This window comes from Podarcis bocagei (genome assembly GCF_964188305.1).
Source record: "Podarcis bocagei genome assembly, chromosome: 4".
Classification (NCBI taxonomy): domain Eukaryota; kingdom Metazoa; phylum Chordata; class Lepidosauria; order Squamata; family Lacertidae; genus Podarcis; species Podarcis bocagei.
Window position 1 is genome coordinate 98442109 of NC_138128.1, and position 14111 is coordinate 98456219.

The 14111-nt window shown below is 42.7% G+C and overlaps 1 protein-coding gene across 4 annotated transcripts in view; it reads left to right on the plus strand.

The window, feature by feature from the left end:
• The window catches only part of PCLO (piccolo presynaptic cytomatrix protein), a 239349-nt gene extending 225453 nt beyond the window's left edge, over nt 1-13896 (plus strand). For all 4 annotated transcript variants that reach the window (XM_081191441.1, XM_081191442.1, XM_081191443.1 and 1 more), the window contains 3 exons: nt 5599-5733; nt 7955-8100; nt 9249-13896. In XM_081191441.1, the coding sequence (XP_081047567.1) occupies nt 5599-5733; nt 7955-8100; nt 9249-9389 (422 nt within the window). In that variant the 3' untranslated portion in view covers nt 9390-13896. The remainder of the gene's footprint in view (nt 1-5598; nt 5734-7954; nt 8101-9248) is intronic.
• The last annotated feature ends 215 nt before the right edge of the window (nt 13897-14111 follow it).

A 14111-nucleotide genomic window follows, 5' to 3' on the forward strand; every position in this document is an offset into this window, starting at 1 on the left:
TTCAATCAGAGCAAAAGTCCATCTGTGGAAAACCTGAATTGAGATTTGCTCTGATTCTACTTTACAGAGCATGTTTTTTGCCATGAAAGCTCAGGGCAAAAATAATGCTTGGACACAGAGCGTTAAAAGTGCAGACATCTGCCTGGAAAGAGCAGGGCGAAAGGTACTTGTGGATAAGACCTTAGGCATTACTTATCATACCTTTTCTCTATCAAATTGAAATATTTCCAGTTTTTAAAAATCCAGCACATTTTAGCAAAGTTGTGCGGCACCAAGTATCTATGTATTGCTCAATTCACATGGCCATTTTGAGTGAAACTATTAGATCGCATCCGCAGCATATGTTCAGCACAGAGAGAAAACGGGGATCATTCTTAGAACTTAATGAAGGACAAATTACTACATAGGAAGCTGACTTAAACTTAAATTATTACATAGGAAGCTATCAGTGCAGGGGTTTCAAGTGGTGATTTTCCCCACCCCTACTTTGAGATGTTGAGGATTGAAACTGGCACCGTATACATGTCTCTCTCACTGAGCTACATTCCCTAAATAAATAAAGTGCTGGGTTCTGCTCTGTTTTGTTTTGTAAGGTTGTATTTAAACACAAACACACACACAAAATACTTTAATTAGGCAGCTACTTCAAAATGAGCTAAAATGTATATGAGCTAAAATGGACTATATGAAAATTCAAAATAGGGGTTTTTATCAGGGGAGAGAAGCCAAAATACAGGAAGAACATTGAGCAGGCTGATTTTTGTGGTTTCTGACTACAGTATTGTTTTGTGGCGTTGGCTTGCTCCCCCCTGTGGGCAATTGAAAATTGCATTTAGGTTTTCCAATCATTCCTAGACGAATCTGCGGAGACAGTAATCTCGGGGAGGGGGGTTGGCGAGGAGAGGAAAAACCTGCATTATGTTTTTGGGTGGGTTTCTGCGTATTTGGGATTGTGAATGCTTTTGAACAGCTCCACGCCACATTATATTACCTTTCCAGAGGCCAAGTTGATACAAGACTAAGTACCTGCCAATTCAACTAAAAGTCTACTCTTGTTGACATCAACATAGTTAAATGTTCATCCAGATTGACTTTATGAGAAGAATTATAGTTTATGCCAGGGCACCAAAACAGATGTACTCTTAGAAGATACTGAGTACAGTAATTTGCACTCACAATGAGAAAATAATATGCTCCAATTCAAGCAGGAGGGAAATTTTGTTCTGTCTGCTTTTTCAATTGAACCAACCTAATTTTTATTCCTAGACAAATGCATAGATTTAGAACATAGTTATCCTTCAAATTTCAGATATCTAAATGCAAAATCTATACCCTGGTTAGAAATGTGTACACCGAGATGAAATACCTATTTAAATACATATTTTGCCGTAATTTTTGGCTCCCCGCTTGTGGAATGCTCTCCCCAGGAAGGTCCACCTGGCACCTTCATTAAATATCTTTAATTGTTTACCTGTGTTTTTATCTTGAATTTTATTCTGTGAACTGCCCTGAGATCTCGTGATGAAGGGCTGTATATAAATTTATATAAATTTAATACGATTAAGAAAATGAAAATAAATAAAATAAATGTCAGCGCTTTGAATTAGGCTTGGAAACAGACTGAAAGCCAGAGGCGCCATATTCTCTAGAGTTTTGGGAGGGGCAACATGACGGGGACTGACATCCTCTTTTTTATTATTTATTTTTTATTCAAAATTATAACAAGTCATATTACCCAAAAACATATCATCCTTGTTTTTTCCCCCATTTTTCCTCCCTCCCCCCTCCCACACAGAACCCACCCCCGACTTCCCTCAGTTCCAGTCTTTGGTTTCTCTAAGAATGCTGTTTTCTGCATGTTACAAAGTTGTATAGATCCTCAAACTATTTAGCTGATTGTCATCAATAGAAAAGTTTGTGAATGTTTATTCAAAACCTGCCAAGGAGTCCAGTTTGCTTTGTTGCGTCTTCAGATACTTTGTAAAGGGTTCATAGGCGCCGACTCCATGGGGCTTGAGGGGGCTCGAGCCCCCTCAAAAAAAATTTTTGGGGGGCTCAGCCCCCCCAATAATCTCGGGCGCCCTTCCAGCAGAGCGCCGGGGGCGGGGGCTCCTGCCTCGCTGCTTCGCAGCACCACCGCCACTGCCAAGGCACTGCCGGGGGGAATTTCCTTCCTCCTGGCGGTTTCAGCCCCCGCGAGAACAGGGGAATCCCGACTGGCCACACCTCCCAGCCAGCCAATCGGCTGGCTGGGGGGGGCGTGGCTTGCCCTATTTAGGGCCGGAGCCACTTTATTTGCATATTCATGAGCTTATTTATTATTCATGAGCTTTCCCGGGCCCCCCCAATATTTTTTATAAGTCCGCGTCCCTGAAAGGGTTCCCATTCATCCTTAAAGTCACAGTTATCCTTGTCCCGTAGCTTATATGTCAGTTTTGCCAGTTCTGCATAGTCCATCAATTTTTCTTGCTTCGGGACCGACGTTCTCAAAAAAATTCATTTGGGGTCCAAAACTGCCTCGGTCCCTAGGAGTTGCCGCCTATGCTGAAAGCCAATGCCCATTCCCCATTATCAGTCTGGAAGTTATAGTCTGAAGCAGCGGGTGGCAAGGTTTAACTTGCCTGGGCCGGTTCAGTGGAGATCCCTCTGTGGGCCAGATTGCGCACCTCCGTGGGCCGGATTGTGCACATGCGTGAGCGCACGCAGCCACGATTTCCGGCGTCTGTGTCTGCACAGACGCAATTTTTGGCTTGTGCAGATGCAGTTTCCAGCACCTCAGAAGCGAGGCCCCACACCACGCTGCACCGGTTTAGCGCAGTGCACAGGGACTCGCCAAGTGGTTTGGGGGCGGCTCGGTTAAACAACCCCTGTGGGTCGCTTGTGGCCCATGGGCCTTAGGTTGCCTATCCCTGGTCTGAAGTGACTGCAGTTTCTGAAACCCTCCAGAAGCAGCCCCACATGCTGTGTGTTGCAATGACTTGGAGGTTACCACAGCGTGGCACTGCCCAGGAAAGGACCACAGCTGCCACAGAAGTCAAAGATGAGGGAAGGATGTTACGGAAAAGGAGCAATGCAGCAGCAAGCTGCAGCTGGCTGGAAAGCAAAACAGGATGTAAATGTTTGGGACTGTACCGTGAGAACAAAGGGGCAGTCTATTCACTGTGCTGAGCACCGGATGTTAACTCAGAGTGTCATTTGACCTGTACAGGAAGTACAGGAGGTGGAGTTTGTCTCTCTGCTGTTGGTGTCTGAAGAGAGCAGACGCGTTTCTCTGTAATGCTGCAAAGACAGAAATAAAGGCATGTAAATACATTTCTGTCTATCTCTTTCCCCTCCCTGGGGGAGGCAGGGAGCAGGGAAGAGTGGTGTGTTCTCCTCACACTTGAGGGGGATCGCCGATAGTGACCTAGCCTGTATCCTGCCGGGAATGCAGACAGGGAGGTCAACAAGGAGATCAAGCCGGGTGCCTGGAGAGTGGCCAGTTCCTCTGATAAGGCTTGAGATCCGACAAAGGATTTGTCCCGGAGGCACCTTGGGGCTCTAGGATTAAATCCCCGGAATACAAACCTAATTGTGTAGGTTCAATGGATAAGAGTGTCTGACCTGGGAGACCAGGCGTCAAATCCCCACATGGTCATGAATTTCACTGGGTGAACTTGAGCCAGCCGCGGTCTCTCATCCTAACCTTCCTTGCATGATTGAGATTAAAGGAGGAGGAGTACACCACCGTGAGCTCTTTGGAGAAAAGAGTGGCCTTTAAATGCAATAAATAAATAAAATTAGCTGCATTGCACAGAGAAACCACCCACCCAATTTGTACTCCAATTTATTGGCCTCATCCAATCCACTAGAGCGCCAATATACCTGTTTAACATCCCCATGGCCTCACTTGCCTCAGGTGTAAATGAGAAGCAGAGCTTGGTGTGACCAATGGTGGCATGTGACTTCAAATCCCTAGGTGGCCTAACTCCCATGGGAGACCAGATAGCACCCTACAGAACTTTGTGGCGCAGGGGTGAGCCATAGTGCCATAACAGAACTTTATAGAATAAGCGCTTCAGGCAGGAACAGAATCCCAGAAATAGTATGCCTTCAGAAGGATGCCATGGTTGATGTTCTACAGAACTGGAAGCAAAGTAAGATTGGTTCCTGGAAGAGAAATGAAATTAGATTACCTACCATTTACACTCAGTGTGATAAATGTGGTTTGTGAGTCACCTGATTGCAGATAATGTAGTTGGCAGAACTCCCACATAGTCTCTACAGTGCATCAAAAGCTTCTCAACTGAGCCAGTGCTTTCTGCCGAAGTTTCCCATTGCTGAAATTCCAATGGCAGGCTTAATTCATGAGGGAATTAAAATGCCAAACTGAATTATGTTCACGAAGGGTCAAAGGTGCCGCTAGTGCCCAAAATGACATTTAGGGTCATTTCACAGGAAGACGTGGACATCTAGGTAGGCCCAGGATACCTGAAGGGGCTTGTGGTCAGAAGCATTCCTTGAGTGAATGAGGTGTCACCGTTCAGTTTCATGGGCCTGATTCTGCAGAACGCCATCCCATTAGAAATCAGGCAAGCAGCCTTTTCCCTATTTTGTTTTTAATATGCCAACACAGCAATACACTACCATTTCTTACAAATGCAACTCTTTAAAAATAATACAAGGTTAAATGCACTTCGGCAAGTTACCAAGCATGAAGAAATGAAATGTACCAGGACTTCCGGTCAGCGCCAGCGATGAATGGCGGATTCCCTCCGAGCTCCGGAGGGAATCGGCTCCGCGGGGACTGGGTCTGCAACGACAGCAGCAAGAATACTTATTGCAAAGTATTGGAAGATGCAACATTTGCCCACTTTGGAAGAATGGCAGATGAAGCTGATTGACTGTATGGGACTGGCAGAAATGACTGGCAGAATCCGTGACCAGGGAGAAGAGTCAGCATAAGAAAATTGGAAAAAAATTAAGGATTATCTACAAAAATACTGTAAAATTAAGGAATATTGAATGATGTTGGATTGAAATTAAGTGGCTTCTAGCTGTAATGGTAAAAGGAATATGATAAAATGGTTTTCTTTTTATAAGCAAGAACTTAAAGTTATAATAATCTAAGATGTTGGAGAGAAAATAAGGTGTGTTTTTTTCTTTTCTTTTTAAGCTGTAATGCTTTGAGATAAGGATTTGCTGTATAAATAATTTGAACTGGATATACAAGAAGGGGAGGTATGAGGAGGTCAGGGAAATATGTTATGAGAAAATAAGTTGTGAAATTTATGTGTTTTTAATGTGTTTTTTATGTTTGCTTTTTTCTTTTTGTTTGTAAAAAATTGGAAACTCTAATAAATATTTTTTAAAAAAGAAATGAAATGTACCTTTCAGCCAACTGGGGAGTTGCTGTCAATTCCTGAGTCTGCCCTAAAATAATTACAGCCACATCTTGTGATCATTTATACCAAGACTATAAAGACCCTGTGCTAGCTTGTAGCTTATATTACTTGTATTATTGTTTGGAAAGTTCCTTTTAACTTGGAAGTATTAGCTTTGTGGAATACTTACGTGCACCTTTTGCTATAGCTGATCTGACCCCTCCCCCTTTTACAGGTAAAACCCAGGTGATGGGCGAAATCAAGATTGCTTTAAAGAAGGAAATGAAGACTGATGGGGAACAGCTGATAGTTGAGATCCTTCAGTGCAGAAATATCACCTACAAGTTTAAATCTCCAGATCACTTACCAGGTATCAATTGTAAACCAGCATTTTAATACATAAAATACGTTTTAAAATGAGTGGTAAACCCATAAGGATGGTAAGATTTCAATTTTGTTTTTAGTTATTGACACACATGTATCATATCCATTGCTTATAGCATTCATTCGTTATTGTTTTCTCTACAGATGGTTGGGGGGGTGTTCCTAAAAATAAATAAGTGTAGTAGTAAGGAGGGGGGGGTCTTTCTGCCTAACCAGGCGTCTTCAGGAGAGAGCGATTTACAGCGACAAAGATGCAAGGTGCAGACAGGTACATAATGCTCTTCATTCAGCCCCCATGTCTCCCAAACTCCCCTCCCATTCCTTTTCCCCTTGAAGGGTCCCAGAGACTCAGGTTAATGCCACATACATGGATCTGGACCATTGCAGGTGTGGCGGTGGTGAGGAGAGCTGCTCCTGGGGAAAACAGGTCTGGCAGGTCTCTTCCCTCAGCACAAATTGCTCCCTCCCAAGAGTGCTTTGCAAGAGCTTTATTTACCTAGGTATTTGTGCTCGACACAATGCAAACTGGTAAATATCTCACCAGCCTCCTCCCTAATGGCTACTGAGAAGCATCATACATATAAAACATGGCATGTTGCTTTGTCGAAAGGCTCTGAAACACCTCAGCCAATCGCGCACGGCTTCTATGTAAGTTTGATTCCCATAGGAATCTGCCTAATATCAAGTCAGGCCATTGGTACATCTGTCTCAGTATTGTCTGCACCAGGGATGGGAATCCTGTGGCTCTCCAGATGTTTGGACTCCCATCAGTCCCAGCCAACATGGGTGATCCAAAAACATCTGGAGAGCTGCAGTTCCCCATCCCAGGTCTGAGCTGACTGGCAGCCTGGTTCTCCAGGATTTAAGAGAGGCGTGTTTCTCAGCCCAATCCGGTCATTCTGGTGACTGAACCTGAGATTGTTTGCATTCAAAGCATGTTACCTGACACTGAGTTTCACCCTTTTCTGAAAGGGATGAGGGAGGTGTTACCTACAGCAGACAAGAGGCCCTTTTACCATGTACCGTATTTTTCGTTCTATAGGACGCACATTTCCCCCTCGAAAAATTAAGGGGAAATGTGTGTGCATCCTATAGAGCGAATGCAGGCTGCGCCGCTAAGCCCAAAGCCAGAACAGGAAGACGGAGCACTGTGGAGCACTCCGTCTCGCTGCTCTAGCTTGGGGACGGTGCCTTCACCCCGCTGTCCTGCAGAAGCTAGCAAGGCTGTTCCTAAGCCAGAACAGCGAGACGGAGGGCTCCGTCTCGCTGCTCTAGCTTGGGGACAGCTGCGCGCAAACCTCTGCAGGGCAGCAGGGTGCCTTCACCCCGCTGTCCTGCAGAAGCTAGCAAGGCTGTTCCCAAGCCAGAACAGCGAGACAGAGGGCTCCGTCTTGCTGTTCTAGCTTGGGGACGGCTGCGCACAAACCTCTGTAGGGCAGCGGGGCACTGCGCTCCAAAGGCTTCAGGGATCTTTGAGCCTGGCGGTGGGGGAAAGCAGCGCTTCCCCCCACCGCCAGCCCCACAAGCTCTGGTGAATGTACCTTGAACATGTACCTTGTTTTAGAGGGGGAGAACAAGGAAAAAAATTTTTCCCCTGTTCTCCCCCTCCTATGGTCCGCTGCGTCCTATGGTCCGGTGCGTCCAATGGCGCGAAAAATACGGTATTTAGCCATCTAGCTTTTTACATTTTTGGATCTGCTTAGCAGTTGGACTGTAATGATCACAGGACTCAGAATTCAAAATTTAAAATCTCACTCCTCTCCAAACTTAAAGTGCTTCAAGTCAAGAGTGGCAAACCTCTTTATGACAGGAAAGCTATTCCTTTCTAAGGTAGCATTATCCAAAAAGAACTGAAATAGCATAGAATAATTATATGTCAATACCTGTTTCTGCTTGAAGTACCTCTGGTTTGTTTCATTTTCCCCAAAAAATAATGTGCAGTTTTTTTCATCTCAGCTTCATCTCTTATATGAAAGATTTCTAAACTATTCCATTCAGTAAATTTATGTACTCATTGGGAAAGAATTTGCTTTCAGGGCTCTGAATTTCAGCTCTCCTGGAATTACCTCATTTTGATATCGAGGGAAACAGCAGAGAGAAGTTTCCCTCATCTTAAATAACCATTAACTAATTTAATGCTAAATGAGTTAGCAGCAAAGACACCTAATGAGGTTCTGTATGACAGGTTGAACTGCTTATTTGAACAGATCTGTATGTGAAGCTGTACGTTGTCAACCTTGCAACTCAAAAGAGAGTAATTAAGAAGAAAACAAGAGTATGCAGGCATGACCGAGAGCCTTCATTCAATGAAACATTTCGATTCAGTTTGAGTCCCACTGGGCATTCTCTCCAGGTAAGCCTCCGTCTTAATGCAAACTGGATGTTATGCTTTCTGCATTGGGCATTTGAGACTCCCTTTCTCTCACTTACTTATTTACTTAACCTTAATTATTTGCCATTTCCCGAAAAGCAAATTAAATGTTACAGTGTGAGAGTTACATAAACAGTCTCCCAATGTTGTTGTGTTTGTTCTTCAAGCCTGGAACTTCCTCAACTTAGAACATTCTTGGCTGCTCTAAGTATCAAAAGATAGTAGGGATTGTAAGAAAGAAGTAAACAGAATTTGCAGAGAGAATAAATAAATTTGTATGATCTTCACAACTGAAGCCTTTGGCAGGATGTTCCTCATAAAATGGAACAAGGAAGCATAAATGTTCAATGAGTGGCCACCTAATGGAGGCCTCTTTCTTGGGTGTTGGCAGTTCAGGTTCACACTCAGCCATGACAGTCTCTGGGTGGTTTGCCTAGCCTAGGCTAGCCTAGCCTAATGTGCAGCTTAACCTCATGGACAGAGTTCTTGTGAGGAGGGGGGAAATCTCAAACTCAGCACTTCAGGACAGAGAGATAAATGTAACATAACAAATACCACTCCCCCCTAACTTATTTTAGCTAGAGGTGGTCACACATACAATATGATCATAATACAGTGGTACCTCAGGTTACATATGCTTCAGGTTACAGACTCTGCTAACCCAGAAAAAGTACCTTGGGTTAAGAACTTTGCTTCAGGATGAGAACAGAAATCAGGCTCTGGCAGCGCGGCGGCGGGAGGCCCCATTAGCTAAAGTGGTGCTTCAGGTTAAGAACAGTTTCAGGTTAAGAACAGACCTCCGGAACGAATTAAGTACTTAACCCGAGGTACCACTGTAGACATTATAACAGACACGTATAACAATAAATTATATGTATATGGACAACCTATACATGGAAATGTGTCAGGAGATCTCAGGGACACAAACAACTTGTCCAAGGCCATTCATCGTCCCTTGGAATGTGCAGCCACAATAAGTGTTGGGTGCATTTTGTGACACGATCTTGGTTCCCATAGCCAACAGACAGCATGCCACACCTTCTGCAGCAATGATCAGGGCCATGTTCCAGGGCTTTAGATCTTTTTACCAGAACGGTGAATATCTGTCCAACCCTCTGTTCTCTTCCCAGATACTCCTTGTTTCCAATGGAGGAAAGTTTATGAAGAAGACCTTGATTGGTGAGGCATATATCTGGCTTGACAAAGTGGACCTCAGGAAAAGAATAGTAAACTGGCACAAACTTTTGGTCAGCTCAACACAAACACATTGAGGAAAGATTTCTTCTTGGGCCATCAAGCCTTGGCAAAGTCTGCTTGTAGGATTCCAAGACTCTACTTTGATATTGTGTTTAGCTAGGCTTTCAGAATATGAAGTAGGAGGAGAAAGTTCTGGGCTATTTAGCACACTTTCATGAGGGCTAGTCAACTTGTTTTGCTGTGTTTTTTAAAAACAAATCAGCAGAGCTTAATAAACCAACCACCCTAAGCCCAGAAATTAAAATGAGTCTGCTTGAAAAAGGAGACTTATGTGAGGGTTCTGTGATGTTAGAATCTGAAGAGGAATAATAACACCATGCAGTTGAAGGCAGGTGTTAATGCAGAGAATTTGGCTGCAGCTGGAGGCAGAATCTTTCTGCGAGAGCAATCTGGCTCACGGTGCAATTTCCTAAGAGATCATGATATGCAAAAGTACCTGAAGCAACTGCCTTTCCAGTTCTCCCTTATCTGAAGACTTATCTGAAGATCCATGGTCTTAATGTAAGAATATATTTGCTGTGGTGAGATGATGCCCCAGGAGGCAAATGGTGGGGTAATTAGTTTTTAATTTAAATGGTGGCAATGTTTCTCTTTCATTTTATTTTATTTTCCTCTTTGCTAATTATATGCTTTGGCGTTTAAATTGAGAATAGTAATCTCTGTCTTTTCCCATGTTAGTCTTGGAGAATTACCATCTCGGACTGTAAAGTACAGAAAGCACAAGAATAGTTGTCATTTTGGAAAGAGTAAAGAGGGCAGTTGGAGCCATATCAGGAAAAGAGAAATTGCTTTTATGGTATAGAAGAGATTGCGATTCAGCCTACTGTGAACGACTGTTTTCCGTAGTTTTGCTAAAATGGCGTTGGTTCTAAGGGCTTTTGAGCACTGAGGTGAATATTGTGGCTTCACTATCTGTTTGTCTTGCCTTTGTGAACTTCAAGGAGTCACTGTTTCCAACTGTATGAAATAGTCCACATGTTAGAACAAGTGATGCTGTTTATGTGACCATGTGCTACAGGCTCCTTCTCATCTGCATGAAGTTGCAAACATTCTGCTCACAAAGCGTTGAAGGAGATCATTGAAAGACAGACTTTGGATTGTAAGGTCAAATACTGCATATAAAATGAATATCCTTTCCTAACTTGGCAGCATTCATTGCCGTGAGCTACAAGCTTTCTTAAAGGCATGGAACATGAAACTGCATTGGTGGCTTCCAGGGGGGGGGGGAATGGAAAGACAATTGGTCCCTTATTGTGTTGATTTGCTTTATATTACAGTATTTTAATTGACAATGGGCATGCAATTGCACTATGCCAAACTGTTCCTTGAAGCTGAAATGGTTGAACAGTAGTAGCAGCAAGTATGTGCAGAAGAATCATAGAATTGTGGAGTTGGAAGGAACAGCAAAGGTCACGTAGTCCAACCCCCTGCAAGGCAGGAAACTTCTGCCCAGTCTTGGGCTCGAACCCACAGCCCTGAGATTAAGAGTCTCGGGCTCTACTGACTGAGCTATCCCAGAAATATCCGCACATTTTATCCCGACTGTAAAATAGGTAATGATTGGAAGGAAGGAGAGCATACAAACATAATTAGGTGTTCTTACTCAAATTTCATCTGCCTGCCTCCTGTCTGCCTGAATTTCAGTCCAATTCTTTGGAGCAATAGCGCTGCCCTCCTGCCCAAAGTGCTGTGTCATGTGGAAATTGCCTGCTACCAAATACCTCATCTCCCTTATCCTTATTTTAAAAATCTCATGGCATCTGGGTTTGTATTTTCTGAAACAGCAAATTTCAATTGCTAAGCAAAGTCTTTCTTTTTTTAAAAAAAAAGTGATATATGCAATTTTGCGCAAATGGCTGGCAATTTTGTTCTTGCTAAAATTTATGACAAAGGTGGTGAATCGTATAGCGATTGCCATGGAGATTTCCAGCAGCAGCAAGCGCCAAGTGGGAGGCTTGCTAGTAAACCTCTAATTATCACTATTAATTGATAAAGCAAGACTGCTGTTGCCACATGCTGTTCTGTGGATTGGATGACAAATTGAGAAGCAAGGGAACAGCTTTGTGTTCATAGCAGATATTTATTCACAGCGTTGCTGTTGTGGCTTCAACTGCCCCTTGTTCAGCAACTTCTGCCACCAGGCATCAGGTCCCAGGGCAATGGTGCTCCAAGCCTTGGGAGCCAAGCTCTCCACAAGTCAAATGCACCAGCAAATGTTTGCGGGAGTTTGTGCTTGTGAGGAAAGGCAGGTTCTGCTAGCAACAGCATGTTGAAGGTCATTAGGGTTATAATCTCTCTTCATTGTATCCTGCATCTCACAAAGAGCTAGAGAAGGGGTTTGACGTTCCCCGAGCCACGAATGCATCAGTGCTGAGACTGAAGACGTCTGCAGAGTGTGCCAAGTTCCTTTTGACCAAATGTCTGGGTTGTACTGGAATCATTCTATGCAACAATGAATCACGTTTAAATGCAGTTTTCTTTTTATGAATGAAGGCAACAAAAACCCTTCTTGTGGCAATTATTTTTTTAAAGGAAAAAAAATTCACAGGGACTTTGGGTATTTGTGAAAATGTATGAATACTTCATCTGTTTTCCTTCTTTGTTGTTTTATTTTGCGGGGGGGGGGGAGAATCTTTTTCTTTGTTTCTTTGTTTGTTCTGTCAGACAGAAGCACTTAAATGTGGCCAGGCCTCTTAACTTGGAATAGATGAATGTTCTCCAATTGTGGGTTTCTTTAAAGGTATGGATTGTTCATGGCACAATGCGCTTTATTTACTATAGAGCTATAGATATTTACTATATAGATCTAGATATTGCCCACAAGTCTGCCAAGCTAGAGATATAAGTTGTGTTGTACAAAAAGCCTTGTACAGAATGAAAAAACAAGCTTGAAGTATGAGCTAAAGCACAGGATGTGTGTGTATTTAACAAATGATAGGTTGTTCCTCGAAAGGGATCGTTTCTTTCCTTCGTTCTTGTGACTGATGGCCAGATCTTGCTTTATTTCCCTGGATCCAAACAACATTGATCTGTTTTGTTGTTATGATCATCCTTTAAAGGGATAGTATCCAGGAGCAATATAAATGCTGTGGCTTTTTATCAGTGTCCACTCACCGCCCCACCACTTAAACTTGTACCACTGTTTTCAATACACAGAAGAAGAATTAGGGTACCTCATCGTGTGCACACGGGAGACATTTCCAGGAACCTCGTTGTAACTGAGTTCCTTTTCTATATGCCTAATAGTTGATTGTTTGGGGCAGCCGGGTGGGGAGGGTTAGTACAGTAGCTGGTAACCAGCTGATATTGCTTCTTTCTGTCAGGACGAAGAAGTAAAATGTAAACACTTCTTATATATTGCTCAATATAGAATTATTTAATTAGCGTTTAGTTTCCTGGAGATTTCATACAGATGTTAATAGTATATTTTTTATCTTTTTATTTAAATCATACCTGATACTATACCAAGTGCTTTATTTCCCTTGCTAAGAGCCCACAGTCCCCCTGGAGTGTCTATATATGTACATACATATATCTATATGTGATGGGGAAATAATCAAATATTCTCAGTGGTGAAGGATCTACTAGCATCACATGAAGGAGGCTCTTCACGCATCCGAGTCAATTTCCAATGCAGGACCAATCTCTTCAGTTAGAAGATGCTGTTAGACTAAAATAATAAAATCTGGATACTCTCTCTTTAAATCATAAGTTGCATTTTGATGTTTTCTCTGATTAATTCTTTGACAAAATAATGAACACACTAATGGGTTTTAAAATATGTGCTATATATATATATAATATATATATATATAATATAATATATATATCATGAACTTGGACTAGGTGATCTGAAGAAAGCTGTTTTCTTAATTTGTAAATATGCATTTTTGTATTGAGCAGCAAACCAGGTTTGGATTCCAAATTCCCCCTGGCGTCCCAAGCATGTCTCCCTCCCTCCACGTGAACTGTGTCTTATATAGATGTCAAGTGGCTGGTGCAGGTGCTCAGCAGTCGCTGACAAGCATGGGTGCCATCATCCTACCAGACAACATGAACAGCACCCCTGGCATTGGAGAGGGTGCGATGGGGGTGACTGGAGAGAACAACTACCCCGGGCATAAAATTTAAAATGCAACAGCCACCATCAGTAGTCTTTGGGGAGATGTAATATATTTCCACGGTGAATGTTGCATGTGTCAATGGTGGTTTATTAATATTTCTTTTTCACTTGAATGAATAATTAATTATTCTTTGTTTTTTGCCTTCTAATCCTCCAAGAAAAGAAAGATACAAAATTTGTTCCAAAAGTTGTACAAAACAAAGCAAACAAAACTAACTTAACGAACTGTATAAAGAGGGGAAGAAATGCTTGTAAATCGGTCTCGATTTTCACTCTATGTATAAAATCCATGTCATGGTTTTGTGATTGTATACAGGACGTATCTTGAGAACTTATGCAAATTGTGTTGTATAAAGGCTGTTTAATCCAGTCTGGCTAATAAATATTTAAAATCTCTAGTTTGGGGTCCTTTCCCACTCCTAAATACTCCTGCTGCAGCTGGCAAATACGTCAGTAACTCTAGCACAAAAAATGGAGAAGCATCTGAAATGGGACAATTGGTTTACAGTTGAAATAATTTCAGTTTGAGGTGCCTGCCTGCATGGAATGGGCGGGAACCTTAATGATGGCAGAAGTATAAAACGGGGGGGGGGGGTAAGGAGAAACACCCCCC